Raw genomic sequence first — 18,486 nt, 5'->3', positions numbered from 1 at the left:
AACACCCCGAGGAGGACGGCAAATGATTTGAGCGCAGGTAATTGTCGGTTTGATTGGTTTCTGGAGTTTAACGTCCCAAAGTTATTCAGGCTATGGAGACGCCAAAGTGGAGGAGTCCGGATAATTTCGACCACCTGGGTTTCGTGTACTGACTTCGCACAGCCCAAGGGCCTGTAGCATTTCGCCTCCATCGAAATGCGACCACTCGGCCGGATCGAACCTGCGTCTTTCGGGTCAGCGGCCGAGCACGTAGCATTCTTCACTACCATTGATCAAGGTTGCTAACTGACAAGCAGTGCTTTTCATTGGCAGTGTCTCTAAAAAAGGATTGGAGAGGACAAAATGTGTTTCTCGAAAAAAAAAATGAATAAAATATAGTCTGAAGCTTATTTACTATTTCTGTTGTGAAATAAAATCATTGGGCTCAATTTCCTCAGAGAGAGAGAAAGGAATTTTAATGAGGAAAAGGTGGAGAGGTCGACCGGTGGTAACATGGCCCTGGCCTGCTACTCCACACAGGGGAAAGGGAAGGGGAGGAAAAGGAAAGTGCGAATGAAGGTTGATGATGGCTCAAACCTGAGCTTAGCCTACGAGCAAAGGTGGTACGTGCATAGATATCTTAGCAAAAAATAAGTAGAAAATGTACCAGGTCAGATGGAAAGCAAATAGCAGATAACGGATAGCCTTTGACACCTGACAACCAGGCGGGAGAATTAACTCAAACCTTTATTGGGCACACTGGCCCTACGTGGCCTGGACACATGCGCGTAATGAGAGGGCTGTGCGGTGGCCCCCGAGACCTTGCACGGTCCAAACTCGCTTGCATAATCCATCCAACCTACAAACTCTGCATGACGGCAGCAAATGCTCACTGTGGACGTCGGGTTAAGAATGATCACTTTTAGACAACCTACAGGAGTCTGGGTGGCTCACGAGTGGCGAAGAGCAGAAGTGCAGGTATATTCCAGCAAAGAACGTGGACACAAATCTCTGCAACAGTACAAAAACGGGAGCCCGTATTTAGTTTATCTTTTCCTGCCCTTTATTTTGCCTCTGCCAATCTTACACCACACGCGCCAGTAATGGACTAGATCGGAGGTTCCATATACGGCTCCTTGTCACGGCGTGTGCCTTCCAGGAACAATTTGCAAATGCCCACTGTGAAGCCTGTTAGACCGAGTTTGGGAAATATTTAGCGATTTTACTTAGCACATATTTGTTCCCCTTGGGCTACCATCCTTGCCTGTAAGTCCGCCGCGGTAGCTCTGTGGTTATGGCGCTCGGCTGCTGACCCGAAAGGCTCGGGTTCGATTCCGGCTGCGGCGGTCGAATTTCGATGTAGGCAGAATTCTAGAGACCCGCGTACTGTGCGATTTCCGAAGCCCTCCGCTACGGCATCCTTAATAGCCTGAGTCGCTTTGGGACGTTAAGCCCCCATCAACCATAAACCTTACCTGTTGGGAACAGAGAAAGCTTTGGGATACGAAAGAGTGTCCTGCACGTGAGAAGAGTACTAATGAAATGTCCAAAGTTAAACTGGACTCACCGAGATTTAAAGCGTAACCAAGAATAAATAACGAGGAGAATGGCGAACGTCGACGTTCGGAGCAAAAGCCAGAAACTCACTTGAGGTAAGATATGTCCTGGTGCCTCCAGAGTTTGCGTTAGGGTAAGCAGCTTTTTTGCGAGTTCTCCTTCGCGCTGTGTTGTCGTACGTCCACGACTGATGTAAATAGGTATACCCCGAATGAAAAGTTTATGAAAGGCAGTATGAGCAAGAAAATTATTTCTTGGCTGTTACCATGCAGTCCAACATACAAATATGCAGCTCGAATATGCGAGCGCTCATAATAGATACAAGACGGTTTAGCAAGGTTAAGTGCGGAATATCGTGCAGAAGCACTAGTTACGGTGGGCACTTAAGATCCCTATACGTTCTAAAAAGCATTTGATCCAAAAGCCTTTACCATAATGGCCTTTTACATAACAGCCTTTACCCGGAGGGCATTTACCACGAAGTCCCTCAACATAAAGGCGTTTACCATAAGACCTTACCCTAAAGCTCATTGAGTAAAAACCTAGGTGAAGGCCTTTACCGAGGATTAGGCACCTAGCAGGTTCCAGAAGGCATTTACCGCAAAGACCTTCAGCCTGAAGGCCTTTGGGCACGGTGCTAGGTAAAGGCCTAAACGACGTCACCCAGGTGAAGGCCTGCCAGGTGTACACTCCTGGCAGAAGGGTAGCGGATCGGGCTAGTTGGTTACCCACAACCCGGTGGCAGGTTACCCACAACCCGGTGGGCAGGTGAACCACCTGCCACAAAGCAGGCTTCAGGGATCTATACGTACACATTTCCGGTTTCGTACATTTCTGATTTCGGGAATGCGTAGTACATACTATCGGAGACAAAAGTGGTATACTCCACGCGACGGGAGCCCGAACAACTGAAAACTGCGTTGCAACGCCGTCTACAGGCGCCATCTCGGACCTAGATAACCAATCTGTGACCATTATCATCAGGCATGTCGCTTGGCTCGTTTCAACGTTTCAAAAATGCGCTGCTTCCACGAAAAGTTAGCCACGCGCGCGATGGCATTTGATCGCATCATGACGGTGCGCGTTCCGGCTCTCAAGCCATATCTCGAACACGCGTAGAAAAAAAGAAGACACAAAATGAAAAGACGGCCACCAGATTGCTACTGCTGCGGCGCCGCTCGGCATTTTGGCGAGCAAACGGACGAAACATTGAAACGAGTCAAGCGGCATGCCCGCTGAGGCCACAGATTGGCTGTCGGGCTCCGAGATGCCGCCTGGAGATGGCGTTGCAACGCAGTTTTCCATTGCTCTGGCTCCGGTCGCGTGGAGTATACCACTTTTGTCCCCGATAGTACGTATGCCTGAAATCGGGAAATGCACCTGATAGTGCTACCGCGCTATTAAAGTGCAGCATTCTCAAAGTGAAAGCAGAGAAATATTTCGCTGCCCAAGTCGAACTTTTAAGGGCGGGTGTATATTCTGCAGGAAGATGTCATCCATGCGTCGGCACGTGGCGCCGTGTCAGTTATCCCCCTTCGGGACCCCTAACTGAGGACAGGAGGCAATGACTAACTGCTGCTTCTAACTACGTGTTGACGTGGCGCCGCAGTAAAGCACGGACATGGCCGGATAGGCGCCCCGTTCGCTCCTTTAATGGCCCTTGATGGTGAAGAGGCCCCCAGGGGTACGCAGCGTGCAGTCGCCCTGACGACGGAAGGTGTCACTCGCCGCTCCGTGGTCGCTTACGTGGAAGAGCTCTTGTTCCTCCCAAAGCCTGTTTTGGGGTGAAAAAAAGAACGTGGATTTTCAAAGGAGGGGCTTGGAGAAGTTTGTTACCATGTCGATAAGGTCGATAAGGTCGGGTGTGTAAAACTCTCGTGCTTTTCGCTCCTACCCCGACTCCCTGGCCTACCTGCGCTACGTTACCGAAAGTGAATTGGTTTGGATTGGATTTTATTGAATTAGATCGGGATGAATTAGACTATATGTGACACATACTCACAGTTGCACTTTATTTATTTCCGTGGAGTCTGGATCAGCCGATTCTTCTGTACAACACCGTACTACGTAATGGTACGTCATAAGCCACACAGATGGTTACTCCCTCTTAAAGCTACCGATGTAATATGCGCTAGACAGTAATGGTGTGTGAAAGTAGTCATCATCATCGTCAGCCTGACTACACCCACTGCAGAACTAAGGCATTTCCCTTAACTCTCCTGTGCCAGCTACGGCCACCCCATCCCCACAAACTTCTTAACCTCATCCAACCAAATTTCCGCTGTCCCCCACTACGCTTACCTTCTCTTGGTATGCAGTCCGTTACCCTTAAAAAACCAGCGGTTATCTTCCCTTCGCACATGCCGCGCCCAAGACCATTTCTTAATTTCCACTAGGATATCAGTAACCAGAGTGTTTCCTGGCCCACACTGCCGTCTTCCTGACTCTTAACGTTACACCTATCATTTTCTCTTCCACAGCTCGCTGAATTGTCTTCAATTTAAGTCGAACCCATTTCGTTACCCTCTACGTTTCTGCCTCGTAGGTAAGTACCGGTAAGATACAGCTGTTATATACTTGCATTTTGAAGGATACAGCTAAACTGCCATTTGTGATCTGAGAGAACCTGCTGCTAGTAAAAACAAAAAAAAACCTAATAGAAGTAGTCAGCTGATAATACAATAAACGTTGCCGAGCGACTGTTCAAATGCCATGCAAAAAAGAACATCGCCCTTGCTGTAAAAATGCATGCCAATTACATGAACGACTAATTTAGCTGGGAAAGTGACTTCGGTTTTTTTTTTCTTTTGTCTTGATTATGTTTTTATTTTTCTGATTTTTATTTTGTGGCCGGCGCTCAGTGCTTTCTTTGACTGTTATGGTGACAATGACATTGCAGTGACTTGGGTTTTCTCTTTTTTTATTACTATTATTTATTTCGCGGACTGCACGCTGTGCTTTGGCTATCTGCCTGGACTAACTTATTATGACGAGACTTTTGTTTTCTTTTCTTATGAGTTTTTTTTATTGCTCTGTTTTTCGCTTAATTTTTTTTTTCTTCTTTGGAACATTTAGTTATTTTTCATTTATTTTGAATTGGCGTTAAGCCTGGCAAAGCATTGCTGGTCCAGGCATCCTCTCTTTCTTTTATGTTTTTTTACCTCTTTTTTGAGAGGACCAATAAAAGGGTAAAAGGGAAAGTTGTACGATATTATGGGGAAGTTTTAGCTGCAGACTACATTTTCTGCATGCTGCTTATAGACTCGAAAAGTAGTATGTATATCACCAAATGAAACCAACTGCGAGAGATGCTCTCTCCCGGCCGCGACGGTCGGATTTCGATGAGGGCGAAATTCTAGAGGGCCGTATACTGTGCGATGTCACTGCACGTTAGAGAACCCCAGGTAGTCGAAATTTCCGGAGCCCTCCACTACTGTCCCTCATAGTCTGATTCGGTTTAGGACAATAAACCCATAAACCAGCAAGTCAACCAATAATATGGCCTATAATTAAGTTGGTTTGGTTTGGTTGGTTTATTGGGGTTTAACGTCACAAAGCGACTCAGGCTATGAGGGACGCCGTAGTGGAGGGCTCCGGAAATTTCGACCACCTGGGGTTCTTTAACGTGCACTGACATACTAACTTTCACTAGAGAACGACATGGCACGTTATGTTATTCAAAACTAATGCGCTGTAAAACGGAAGCAAAGTGCTATTGCGGTAATAGGAATAATAAACTGATATATCACCTCTTTACTGAGCTTCTGTATATGAGTCGTATTCCTTGTATCTGTCTACTGAAGGTCGTATAGCAAAGCCCGAAGTTTTAAAGACTCATAAAGCTCATCGTCCGCAACTTTAGATAACGATGGACATTGATGAGAGCCCTGGCTAATTACAAGAAAAAGCAACACTATTAGACAAATGCAGTTAAATGTTTAAAGATTTTTAGCTTACCGTAGCTGCAGTGGTGCAGTGAGGAATGAAGTAAGGGAGGGCTACGGAGGTGAACTCGGCCACCTCGGGTTTTCGTAATAAGCTTCGAAATCTCAGTACACGTTTATTTTGTATTGCGTCCTTACTGAAGCGTCACCGCACGAGCGGGATTCCAGCCCGCGACCTCATGAACTCAGCAGCCGAATGCCATGGCCACTGAGCTAACGCAACGAAATATCAGCCAAATTATGAGGGGGTGCATACATTTCGCAAAAAAAAATTGCTTAGTAACACCAGCCATTTAATTACCGGCATGAGAAAATATACTTGCCAAGTAGAAGAGTAGTACTTAAACCAGGTGGCGTGTTGGAGCCTGGACGGGTCTCTTGATCACATAAAAGGCCGTATTTATATTCGTGTTGACTGCCGTAGCGAGCATGCGTATGTTTAGACATGGACACACGTGTTCAGCAATGCGAGTGCTTGACTGATTGAATGTGAAACAACTCTAGAAGCAGAAAGCAGGATTCTAGAAGCAGGATAGCACTTTCTCGGTGGCTGTGATCGTGGCTGTATCCCAAGCGATAGTTACTACGTTTTTTTTTGTTTTTTTTTGTGTGTGTTCTGGTGGCACAAAACAAATCTAGACACCGAAAACGAACGGTTGCAGATTTTTTTTTTTCGTATGCATAAAGAAAACAGCAATAAAATAAAGCATCACCGGATTCTGAAAGAGCACGGTAATCTACCAATACGAACTTCACTTTGTTCTATGTCTCCCTCTAATATTTAAAACATATGTTCGCGTAACTAAGGACAGTAGCTCAAAATGTAACCAAAATCACTGAAAGACAATGTCGTTCAGTGCCGGCGTTGTGCTTACCAGGGATGTTCATGCCAGAGATGGCCAGTATGACGACAACAAGGACGAACAGGAACAGGAAGACTAGGAGCATGATCAGCGACCGCTCGGGGAACAGGGTCATGCCATCGTCGTCCCGGCTGCAAAGACATGCACAGAGTTTTAATACACACAGAGTTAATATACACAGAGTTTTAATGCAGAGTTTTTATAGCCAACGTTGACATTTGTGTTCACAGTGCGAATACTGGCATCTCATTTATGCCCCCTTTGAACTTTACGCCAGAGAGATAAAATGCTCGGAAGCGCTGAATGCCTAAATTCGTGCTACATAATGTAAGAAGCTAGCTATCGAGTTGCGCGAAGGTGAAAATGTACAAACGCGCAGCCAACAAGCAACTCAAGATGTACAGGTGAGATTTACCTGATTCCTGAAAAAAAAAAATTAGTTGATAGTCTGCGCTCGTGTCGTGCCTTCTACCTTGTGTCCGTGTTTTTTTGCGCAGTTGAAAGTATGAATCCCCACCAACTCGCCCAGTTTTCCGTCCTTATTAGATTTACCTCCTTGATGTGGGGCCCTACGTTTCCATGTTTCATTTCAGCGTGACGTCAGCCGAAGTGAAACCAGCAAGAGGTGATGAAGCAAACGACCGATCAATCGCAAGCTCGGACGGTCCGTACGCGACGCTGCTGCTAGCCACCTTACCGCCGCATACTGTCGGACAGTTACATAAACCATACTCCGCCAATTCGTCCCGCAACGTGTTGCATCATGTGCGTGATTGTCATGTTGTCATTAGATGTCGCTACATGTGTCACCATACTGTCATCATCATGAGTAGCGTTGCGTCATAGAGGATTATAAACTCTTTACAGCGCGGGAGCATGGGCGCCGCCATATTGGGTCACGTGACCATTCTGCCATCGCCAGCCTTCGGGCCTTCTCGTTTCGACGGCTGCCGGTGCGCTCGTGCCAGGCTTCAAGACGCTTCTCCGGCTCTCGCTGTGGATAACGACCTGCCGGACGGCGCAAAAACTTCGTCTGAGAGTGTGAGTGCGCATAGAACGTGTTGGTACTGGAAATTGTTTGGATGAACCACCTGATGCTCGCATGACTTGGCATCAAGTGCGGGACAGCGTCCATGCCCAACTAAGGCGACTGGATAAGGCTGGTTACACAAGAGAAATTGTGGCCTCTGTGGTGGAAAGCCAGATTGCGAGGTGAAATCTGGTGGGCGGTGCAAACCAGGCGGAAACGCACGTTCCAAACAGCGATCTGTCGTTGTGCTTTACTGGCATCAGGTCGCGCATCGCCTCAAGAAGGTCGGCGACAAGTGTGGCGTGCGTGCTTATGGTTTATGGTTTATGGGGTTTAACGTCCCAAAGCGACTAAGGCTATGAGAGACGCCGTAGTGGAGGGCTCCGGAAATTTCGACCACCTGGGGTTCTTTAACGTGCACTGACATCGCACAGTACACGGGCCTCTAGAATTTCTCCTCCAAAGAAATTCTAGCCGCCGCGGCCGGGATCGAACCCGTGTCTTTTTGTGGCGTGCGTGTTGTAGTTTCAGTCCCGGAAAAGCTAGGACGCATGTGCCGCCTGGTGAACGATGTCAAAAAGAGGCCCATGTGCACAACTAAGCACATCAAACCTCTCGTTAAATGTGAAGTTGATGTGGTGTACAGCATCCCCCTCGCGCGGCAGAAGGTACATCGGACAGACGGGACGCTGCATTAACGAACGCCTGCTCGAGCATCGCCGGATAGCTCATTCGGTAACTGGCGGAGGTCACCTAGCTGACAACATTCGCCTTTGCTCACACAAACCAGCATGCAAGGCGTTTTTGGAAAGGACACGTGTGATGCGCAGGTTCAAGACTCAAAAGAGCCGAGAAACTGAAGCTTTCAGTATATTCAATGACAAAGAAAACTGTAAGCAGCCCTTCTGTGGCGCTACGCAAAAAAAAAAAAAAAATAGATTAGATCAAGGCGAACGTGTTGGTTCAGCCAGGTATAGACAGAAGGTGCGCCGATGTGGTAAACATGAGTGGCATGGCACTCGTGCCTTCTGCATTTGTTTTGTATTGTTATCTGGTCACGGATTACTGTCTCTTTGTGCCCCCTTTGTACATAAATACAATGTAAGCACACGAATCTCGGGCCATCTGGGCGTTCATTGCCGCGACTGTAAATGCACTCCTCACTCGAGTGACACGAGCGTGCTGAGCAGGGCAGTGACCAAATCACGTAAGAAATCTATGAAGCCAAAAAAATCGCAAGCCTAAAATACCGCTGTGTCAGTACCCCATCCATAGCCCTTCTGGATAAGGAATTTCGTTTCCTTGCATCAGCTCGGCATTCATGATTCCCTGCTTGTTTCCTGCTGCGATTGTCTATTTCATGTCTTATCCTTCTTGTTTCTGATGCCTTGAGTATATTTACCGATGTGTCAGAGCAATAAAATTTCAGTTAGTCAGCGCCTGTGTCTCGTCTCCCCTTTCTGCGTCCTTTGTGTAGTTTGCGCTGTTTTCGTGTCTCTTTGTGGAATAAACCTAAGTTGAAGTCCTGTCTCCTCAACCTTCGTCCGTGTCTTTTTTCGCCGCTGGAATGTCTCACAATTGTCTAATGCTATTCCGCATAACTTGTTGTCGAACTACAGATTAAAAGCGGGCCTGAAAGCTTGCTTTTTAGAGCTAGATATTTTTGCCTCATGAACGAACATGTTCACAGCTATTAAGAACGTTCATTGTTCAACACTGTGCACGAGACTTAATCCGAACGTGCGCGTGCGTGTGATCGCCGGCCGATTGCCCAGATATTTACTTTATCCTCCGTTAATATTCAGGCTTCCCAAGGAAGAATATGGATGTTTTTCAAGGGCCCCTTCAGAAGCTCGGTGATGTTCGACCGTGCTCTCTTGCTAAGTAAAACTGAAAACTGCTCGGAGTTCAGCACCCGCAGTTGTAACCAGCCGGAATAAACTGAAGTATTCGAAGTCCTGTCATGATAAGTCGGGCCATCTGGGCGTTCATTGCCGCGACTGTAAATGCACGACAAATTAGTGATCACTGTGCCGGTGCCCAGGAAGCCCTTATTGAACAGTCTAAAAATGCACCGATCATTTTATGCGTTGCCTCAGTGTTTGTCGAAGGTGAGGAAGGTTACAAGCATGCACGCTCGTTCTGGCATTCCCGCAGCTACTGCTGGCTCTGAAAACTGGCGCGTGGCGTTTGTGATACGCATATTTTTCTTCATCGAACAACACATTAACCTTCTGCAGCTTCATTTTTTTCACGCACCGCCGCGGACTGGAATGGCCTTCCCGCTGACATTGCAACAATAACCTGTCCCGCGAACTTCGCACGCAGAGCTAACAGCTTTTTGCCATCATCATAACGCATGATTACTTTGTCTGACCAAACGTTGTACCCACCCCTTATGTAATGCCCCTGAAAAGGGGTCTTTAAGGAAATAAAATTGATTGATTGATTCTGTTCTCACTGAAAGCAGCATGAGGTCACAAGACAGCTCTTCGAAAAACGGAGGCAGCTATGTCACGAAGTGTCCCATATGTAACAAGCGCGTCTATTTTTCCAACACTAGACCACAGGGTTATTAGCTCTAGATAATTCAACAATACGCATGACATCCGTGTCAGAGCCGAATTAAGAGTGACTTGACGTCCGTACACAAGCTGCGCAGCACCATTTCGCATTGCGCGTCGATGCTGTTAACGACAGCTCCGAAGGCCAGAAGTGGTGGCAGTCCTAGTGGCGCCACCTGTCGTGGACAGAGAAAACTGCTCGCTGTAAACGGCAGAGAACGTAGCGGCATCTAATGATACGTATGGCAATCACTCAAGATACAACACGAGCGAGTTTCTTTACCGAGACAGAAATCGCGCTGTAAAAGTTGAAAGCATGCCAAACGCGTCGTCATGCTCCGTCATGCTCCGTCATTCGTCGGTGCCGGTCTGCAATTGCGGAGCGGACAAAGGGCGCGATAATGCAAGTGCCGTCAGGGTGGCGTTTCTGCTACGATCGGCACGCAGCCACAGCGACCACAGCGGATGAAAGGAACAGCGGCCAAACCTGCCGCGGTGGCTCAGTGGCTAAGACGCTCGTCTACTTAGCCGGAGCACCCGGTTTCGAGCCCGACCGCGGCGGCCGCGTTTCGATGGAGGTAGAACGCAAAAAATTAGCTGCGGTTCAGCTACTGCTGAACTCGGAGGGCGAAAGCTACGGCGTATCGGGCAACTATAAGGGACTTGGCGTCTGTAACGCTGAGTGCGTTCCGGACATTGGATAGGCAGCGCGCCCACCCTGCCACACTGGCAGGTTTAATGGTTGATTGTATTGCCTAAAAATGAATAAATGAAATGAAAATGACAAGAAACAGAGAGTTTGCTCACCCAATGAACGCTGCGGCTTATTGGAGCAGTGCCGCATGTCTGCCACAGCGTTGTCAGCGCTAACGCATGTAGCACATCTCTCTTTCTCATCACCCCAAGTGCTTTAAGCCTGGAAGTACTATAAGCAGGATTCATAAGAAGTACTATAAGCAGTACTATAAGCAGTACTATAAGGATTCCCCGACGCCTGGGTCAGTGGATTCAGGTGTCCACTGACCCAAGGAGCTAGTTCCGCACTTCTTTTCCTTGAAATCATCGGAGAATAAAACGTTGTCAACATCAACGCCAATGACCTCAATGAACGCCAACAGCGTAAGTATTTCTATGAGCCTATGGCTTCGGTGCTGCGTTTCTGACGCAACGTTGTCAATGCCAACGCATGCAGCGTACATCTGTCACAACCGCCGCGTAGCTTAAAACACGACAGGTGTCCACTGCTCCAAGAGGGCAGTTATGCGCCTTTCCTTTACTTTCGAAGCTCAAGGTCATTTACAGGTGAAAACTATTATAGGCACACGACGATCAACGCACGAGGTCCCGTAGTGAAGCTTTCGCTTAGGTTTGGTTTGGTTTGGTTTCTGGGGTTTAACGTCCCAAAGTGACTAAGGCTATGAGAGGCGCCCATAGTGGAGGGCTGCAGAAATTTCGACCACCTGGGGTTTTTTAACGTGCACTGACATCGCACAGTACACGGGCCTCTAGAATTTCCCCTCCAAAGAAATTCAACCGCCGTGGCCGGGATCGAACCCGCGTCTTGGGGTCAGCAGCCGAGCACCATAACCACTGAGAGAAAGGCGCCCGTGTGATGTGCGATGTCAGTGGACGTTAAAGATCGCCAGGTGGTCGAAATTATTCCGGAGACCTCCACTACGGCACCTCTGTCACTCTTCCTTCTTTCGCTCCCACCATCCTCCCTTCCGTTACGGCGCGGTTCAGGCGTCCACCGAGATATGTGAGACAGATACTGCCCCATTTCCTTTCCTTAAAAACACACTTACCAAATTAGCAGCGACCAAACGCGCTGGACCAAATAAAACAAAAACGGAAAGAAATTCTTTGGAATGCAGCAACTGGTGAAAGGAGTATCTGTTCTCGCTTCGGCGAGCGCGGCTTCGGCCGCTTCTTTTTGAGCAGCGTCCGCTCCGGCGGACGCAGTTGTTGCTGCGACGCGCGTCTTTTCTTTCCTTTTTCTCTTTCCTCTTATCTTTTAACTCTCCCCTATCTGCACGTGGCAGCGGTGGTGGCTTGGCACGAGCCAGTAGCAGGCCCGTGCAATTTCCTCTTCATCCTTCTCTCAGTCACAACAACAACAACAACGAATGCAGCCCCTAAATGTTGGTTTATGGGGTTTAACGTCCCAAAGCGACTAAGGCTATGAGAGACGCCGTAGTGGAGGGCTCCGGAAATTTCGACCACCTGGGGTTCTTTAACGTGCACTGACATCGCACAGTACACGAGCCTCTAGAATTGCTCCTCCAAAGAAATTCTAGCCGCCGCGGCCGGGATCGAACCCGCGTCTTTTGGGTCAGCAGCCGATCACCATAACCGCTGAGCCACCGCGGCGGCTAAATGTGATTTGAGATGTTCGTCACATGTTCAGAGGGACATGATGGAAAGGAACATCGCACCACAAACGCGCAACTCGCCCAATCGATTCAAATCGAGGTAAAATGGGGCTAAAACTAAATAAACGTAGACCGAAGGATAGAAGAAGGAAAGAAAGCGATGGGGCCGGCATGCGCGCGCAAGCATGAACGTGTTTTGGCAATAGGTCACGTTCAAACTAATACGCCGGCCGCAAGTCTGAACCGCCATTTCGGACGAGAGAGAACAGAAGCAGTGAGAAAGCAGACAGCATACTTGTTGGGTGGCACTATGTAAAACACTAGTGTGCTACTAGATTCAGTACAGACCCCAACATATTCTGAAAATTAAATCAAAGGTTATCAGATTTGACAGCGTCAACAAAAATACGGAAAAGCGGTAGACTCGAGGCTCCTATAGACTGCGTACCGTGAACGGACCAGTGCTGCACTGGGGATGGTGATCAACTTTCTGAGATTATTACCTTTCATTCGGTTTCGTATTCCACTAGTGACTGTTTTGATTAAAAGAAAGGACCACCAAATGGTGCTAAGTCAAAGCAAAGAGCTACGTCCCAAGCTTAGGTCGCAATTCCAACAATTGCCTGTGTGGTCGTTATTAAACCAACAACAAATAAAGGCATCCATTTAAGAACATGACCGAACACATAGTAACGTAATGACTAAACGTTGATCGTGGACAAATGCTACTATAAGGACCTGGAGTATCTAGGTCGACACTGTGGACAGTAACCAGTAACCGAAGTACCGGCATCGTTGCATTTTTGTTCGAAATTTTTTTGTAAGAATGATAAACGGAGAGGATGGGCAGATCAGACTGCACTAAGTCGGCCAGGCCCCAGGGCACCCAAAACTGTCCAAGACCAAACCGCAAAATGTCTCTGGCGAAAAACCGCGAACATCAATGACAACATAAAAGGGGACAGACGATGCTCCTAAAATGCGTCCCAGCTTGCATAGGAGCTACTGTAGGGTTACGTTGGGCGTAGCGACCAAGATTCTAGCATCAATATGTTTTCCTTTGAGCACGCTGCCGACCAAACGAACGAAGTAAAAAGCACTGACCAAGGGGGATGGGATGGCATGGTCACACATGGAAGCAGTCTGCTCAGTCAAGAGAGCAGCGCGGCTTCTCTAATTTTAAAAGGCAAAAAATTCGGGCAAAAAAATATATGCATCAATGAGGTAAGGGATAGGCACTAATATCCGCAGTCTGAAGGCCATTCGTTGACAAGTGCTACGCTTGGATTACCTAGGGACCGTAGCTTCAGTCAAGGTGCTAACCCAGCCTAAGCCCAACCCACGACAACTTGTTTGCAATAAATGAACACCAAAAACAAAGCATTATATTCAAAAAAGAAAACATGTAAATAGAAATGGGGTGGCCACTACCACGCTTGATGTGGGAGCCAATCACTCAGAGCCACGCATGGGTTCCCCTTGGGACAACAAAGTCAGAGGACTGTGCCAAGCCAAAGTCCAGATCGCGACACCTCGACCGACATAAATGCCAAACTAGAACAAGTCTTCACGCCCAAAACCAAAACAATGTGGAAAGGGACAACATTGCTAAGCTTGGCCTGCGGGCTAATCGCCGACAAGAGCTACGCTTGGGTTACTTGAGGGCAATAACTGAAGTCTAACCACTATGTCCAGGCTAAGTCCGTACCACGGTAACGCTTCCGATATGAAAGCGAAATTAGAGCAACAACTCGTATCTAAAACCAAAACATCGAAGAGGGGGCTAATCACCGACAAGAAGTGCACTTGGGTTACCAGAGGGCAGCAACTTAAGTCGAATCGCTATGTCCAGGCTAAGTCCGTACCGCGGTAACGCTTCCGATATGAACGCGAAATAGCAACAACTCGTATCTAAAAGCAAAACATCGAAGAGGGGGCTAATCGCCGACAAGAATTCCACTTGGGTTACCAGAGGGCAGCAACTGAAGTCGAAACGCTATGTCCAGGCTAAGTCCGCACCGCGGTAACGCTTCCATATGAACGCGAAATAAGAGCAACAACTCGTATTTAAAACCAAAACATCGAAGAGGGGGCTAATCGCCGACAAGAACTAACTCGGATTACCAGAGGGCAGCAACTGAAGCCGAATCGCTACGTCCAGGCTAAGTCCGTACCGCGGTAACGCTTCCGATATGAACGCAAAATAAGAGCAACAACTCGTATCTAAAACCAAAACATCGAAGAGGAAAACGACGAACAGTGCTAAGGGCCGATCGCGGCCAAGCGTTGCGCGAGGGTTAGCTTGGTACAGCCCAAGTCCCAGCTTTTACGCCTTTTTCTCTGTTGTCCCAGCTGCGAATGATCGCAGAAAAGGCGGAAGCAGAAAGTAAAATGAAGCGGTAAAGTAGAGGGTTCACTGACCGGGTCCTGGCCGGAGACAGGGGCGAGGATCGGGAGCTGGGGGTCCGCCATCGCTGCGGATACTGGACCGGCATCCTGGGACTGGCCACGCGCATCGGGCCCGAGGGCACGCGCGGCAGGTAGCCGCGGCTGCCCGCACCCATGGGCGAGCGCATCATGCCGGGAGGCCGCATGCCCGGGGACATCATGCCAGGCGGAGACATGAGCCGTGGGGACATGAGCCGCGGTGACATCATGCCCGCCGGGGACATGGCGCCGGCGATGGGCCCGCTCGGCTGCAGACCCCAGGGCGGGCCGACCCGAAGAGACACTGTTCACACGCTGTTCTTTCGCGAACTTGATAGCAGGCATCACGAAGACGACAAAAACAAGGCCGAAAATGTAACACTTCTGTGACTGGCTTGTGACAGTCGTCCAGTCTGTCAGCCTATACCCTATTAATACTCCTTTTCCTCTAAAACTGCTAATCATTTCCAACAGTTCACCTCCTGTGTCTTGGCCACTCCCCCGTAGTGGGCATGTGCCATTCTACTTGAGGCCAACCAACCAACCATATAAGCGGGACTGAGGCGGAGGAGACAGCCCCTCAATGAGCGGGAAAATCCAGTAGCTGTGCACTTGCTTAGGAGGAGTCTAGACACAGTGAGCCATTATCTTTCTAAAGTTGACGTCATCGAAAACAAACTGCTGTATTGCGGTTTTCGTTCTGGTTTCAGTTTTGGTGAATTGCCTTGTATCTTGTCTTTCTAGACGTGCACTTTGCAATCGTCCGCTGAGTGTGATGTGACCGATTAGTATAAATCGTGTGTCTTCGTAAAATAAACAAGGCTTCAACATACCACTCGAGGGGGACCGTGCCCAAGACCCCACTCGCTTTGATGATGTCTCGGTTTGATGGCGTAGCCATGCCAGAGTGAACTTTTCAGGACTAGTGAGTCGCAAGTGCACAGGTCCATTTAACGAGACATTCAGTGCGGACACACAGACCATGAAGAACTGACAGGAATTCAAGACTAGCACTGAATTTCAATAACAGACATACCATTAGTGGTGCGCCCTGCTTTGTCCAGCATGCTTTCCTTGTCAGGACGTTAAGGGAGACGCGTCTGGCCACTTGGTCTGAGCAATTCGTCGTATCCGGTCTTCAATTAAACTCCGTTAACATGCAACAGTTAAAGCTAAAAAGGGATACACCAGCTAACAGCTACTTCTACCAGCGGTCCATATTTCTATGGATCATTGTCAACTTCATGCTAGTAAACACTGCACTCTGAACTCCGGCCCTAGCCAACTGATGCCCACAAGCAGGGAGGTTCATCACTCGTTCGATGACCAGTACTCTTCAAGAACTGAGTGTCAGCCTGAAAACGCTTGCTAGCTTACAACATGCGCAGATCTGGGTATCCAAAACCTTGAAAGCTGAGTTTTACAGGACAGCTGTGAAGGGCCTCTTCATTGCGTTCAGCGTCGGTGTTGAGGGCCGTTGTAATCTGTTAGAAGGGGAGCCAGTATAGCAGTTATTTGTGCACAATGAGTGATGCAGCCGGCACAAGAGCTTTGTCCGCCTGGCTCAGCGCCGCCAGCGCCAATATTCAACGGTCTCGTCTCTCCCCATCCTAACTCCCACTGCTATGGCGAACCCCCTGAACACAAGCATACGCTCAACTTCTAGAACAAATCTACCACTTCTAAGACCATAACGACCTTCTCTCATTCCTGTCAAGTACTGGGAGAGAAGTGGTAGCTAAGAGCGATATGTCTGGAAAATATGCCTGGAAAGAAATTCTGCAGATACACTTACGACTGCTTACGTGTGAGATTGCGAAAGCACTATATGCAGAAGCGCATAGAAGTTGAAGAGATCAGTGTTACGCATGCTTCAGATACCGCCGTGCCCAGCGACTGCGAAGCCAGTGCAAGGCCCATTCATAGCTTGACTGCGCTGTGTCGCCATCTGGAGAACCGGTGCACAGTACTACGCGCATGTTGATGTAGTATGATGATGCAGGCACTGCCAAGGGTCGGACGCTGACGGGCGAAAATCGATCCACGTGTCCAAGCAATGCATGGTGGTCATGCGCAGATGCGTTGACCACGATGACGCGACACCGAAATTAAGTTCGGCGCAGCGTTAAAAGATGTTCCGATACCCTCCGAATTTCATGCAATGGATGGCGACAGCCGGCGGGCGGCAGCTTGCGTGTTAATGGATATATAATGCTTTCGCATTAAAAGAGTGGTCTATAACTGCACATGCCCCAATATATCGCAAAATGAAAACACCTGAGTAGCCGCGCTGAAAATGCGCATTGCCGAATATCGTAATCGTCCAGTAAGTTTTCCTTCTTAGTTAAATAGCATAGCTAAACGGCACTCACCCTCGCTCCCGGACGCTGAAGACGCTCGAAACGCTCAACTTGCTCCGCACCCTCGCTGCTCTCAGACTCCATCTTGCGGATGACCTCGTAAATGACACGTTCCGTGGACGACACCACATTGTCGTCCATGGGCCGCTGGTTCTGCTTGGCGATATCGCGCAGCTGCTGCGTCAGCTGCGTCGTCATGGGGGGCGCATTGCGCACGTGCATGTCAGATTGCTGGCGACGGTGCGGCGTCCTCAGTTCCTCGTGAGACCTCATGGAAGCCCGTAGGCTCTGCTGCCGCTGCGGCATGTCGTAGCCGCTCGCGCGGGCACCGGCCAGCGACGCACCGCCCGCTGTGGCTGCACCGCCCTCGCTCAGGTTGACAACGACGGTGGTAGGCGGCAGCACGATTGGCCTCCGAGACTCCTGGCGCGGCATCGGTCCCGCCGGAGGCACCTGGTCCGGGTAGTCGTAGAAGGAAGCCTCCTGGCGATGAGACACAGTACCGCCGTCGTCAAAGTACATCATTTGCTGCTGACTCATGCTCGGCCGTTCCATTCGGTCGCGCCTCGAGTGCTGCCTCTCGTCGTAGTACTCGTCAAAGGCCGGAGGACGCGGTGGTCGAGGAGGCGGGACGTCCACGTAGAAGGTCTGACCACTACGCGGTGCGCCTGCTCCTTCGCTGACGTTGGTCCCGGACCGCCTCTCGTACATCTGCACCTCGACGTAGTTCCTGCCTTCCTGGTCGTCCTCGTAGGAGTCGTTGTAGAACCGCTCGGCGTACACGGGCCCGCTTTCGGCCATGGCTTTGAGCATGGTATCCGACGGGGGTGGAGCCTTGTATGGACCCATGGGCTTCTTGATCTTCTCGTACGATTTCGGCTTGAGTTCCTCGGTCTTCTCGGAAGGTTCCTCGGACTTTTCGACCTTTTCCTTGGAGGCATCCGGTGCCTTTTTCTCACCCTTGGGCGAACCCTTGGCGGAGCCTTTGCCCGGGCTTTTGGGACTTTTGGGGCTCTTGTCCTTGCCTTTCTTGTCGTCTTTGCCACCCTTCTTGTCGTCCTTGCCACCCTTTTTGTCATCTTTGCCACCTTTCTTGTCGTCCTTGCCTGCCTTCTTGTCCTTTCCTCCTTTCTTGTCGTCATCTTCCTCCTCCTCTGGCATGGTCGCGGCTGGTCGTCGACACTCCGCGGGTCACAAGTGCCTAGAAAGGGGGAGTGTGTGTAAATGTACACGGAAAAACTTCTCGGCCGTAAACTGGCTAGTAAAAGGTCCGTTTGCCGTTAGCAAGCGAGCACGGCTACCGTTGCACAGAACTACACCTACAGATAAAAGCTGCCAGATTGATCTGTTCAAGAGCGCCTGTAATAGTAATGGACAAAAAGTCTGGACA

The 18,486-nt window shown here is 49.2% G+C and overlaps 1 protein-coding gene across 1 annotated transcript; it reads right to left on the bottom strand.

Annotated features, from left to right (window-relative positions):
- Window positions 1–3,209: 3,209 nt before the first annotated feature.
- LOC149365697 (uncharacterized) lies at window positions 3,210–18,257 on the bottom strand. The gene is made up of 4 exons (XM_089542374.1): window positions 17,109–18,257; window positions 14,731–15,005; window positions 6,356–6,474; window positions 3,210–3,310 (listed from the first exon to the last, which is right to left on the bottom strand). Exons 1-4 carry the CDS (start codon window positions 18,255–18,257, stop codon window positions 3,279–3,281), a joined length of 1,575 nt encoding a protein of 524 aa, XP_089398500.1. The 3' UTR covers window positions 3,210–3,278.
- Window positions 18,258–18,486: the final 229 nt, after the last annotated feature.

This window comes from Amblyomma mixtum, chromosome 1, assembly GCF_055824585.1.
Source record: "Amblyomma mixtum isolate Tamu chromosome 1, ASM5582458v1, whole genome shotgun sequence".
NCBI classification, from domain to species: Eukaryota; Metazoa; Arthropoda; class Arachnida; order Ixodida; family Ixodidae; genus Amblyomma; species Amblyomma mixtum.
This window is presented reverse-complemented; position numbering and strand designations above follow the sequence as displayed.

Coding starts and splice junctions, on each gene's coding strand:
- LOC149365697 (XM_089542374.1), bottom strand. CDS start 18,257: ATGCCAGAGGAGGAGGAAGATGACGACAAGAAAGGAGGAAAGGACAAG. Junction 15,006..17,108: donor TTCAGCGTCCGGGAGCGAGG/GTGAGTGCCGTT, acceptor TGGGGTCTGCAG/CCGAGCGGGCCCATCGCCGG. Junction 3,311..6,355: donor CTCTGGCATGAACATCCCTG/GTAAGCACAACG, acceptor ACCCCAAAACAG/GCTTTGGGAGGAACAAGAGC.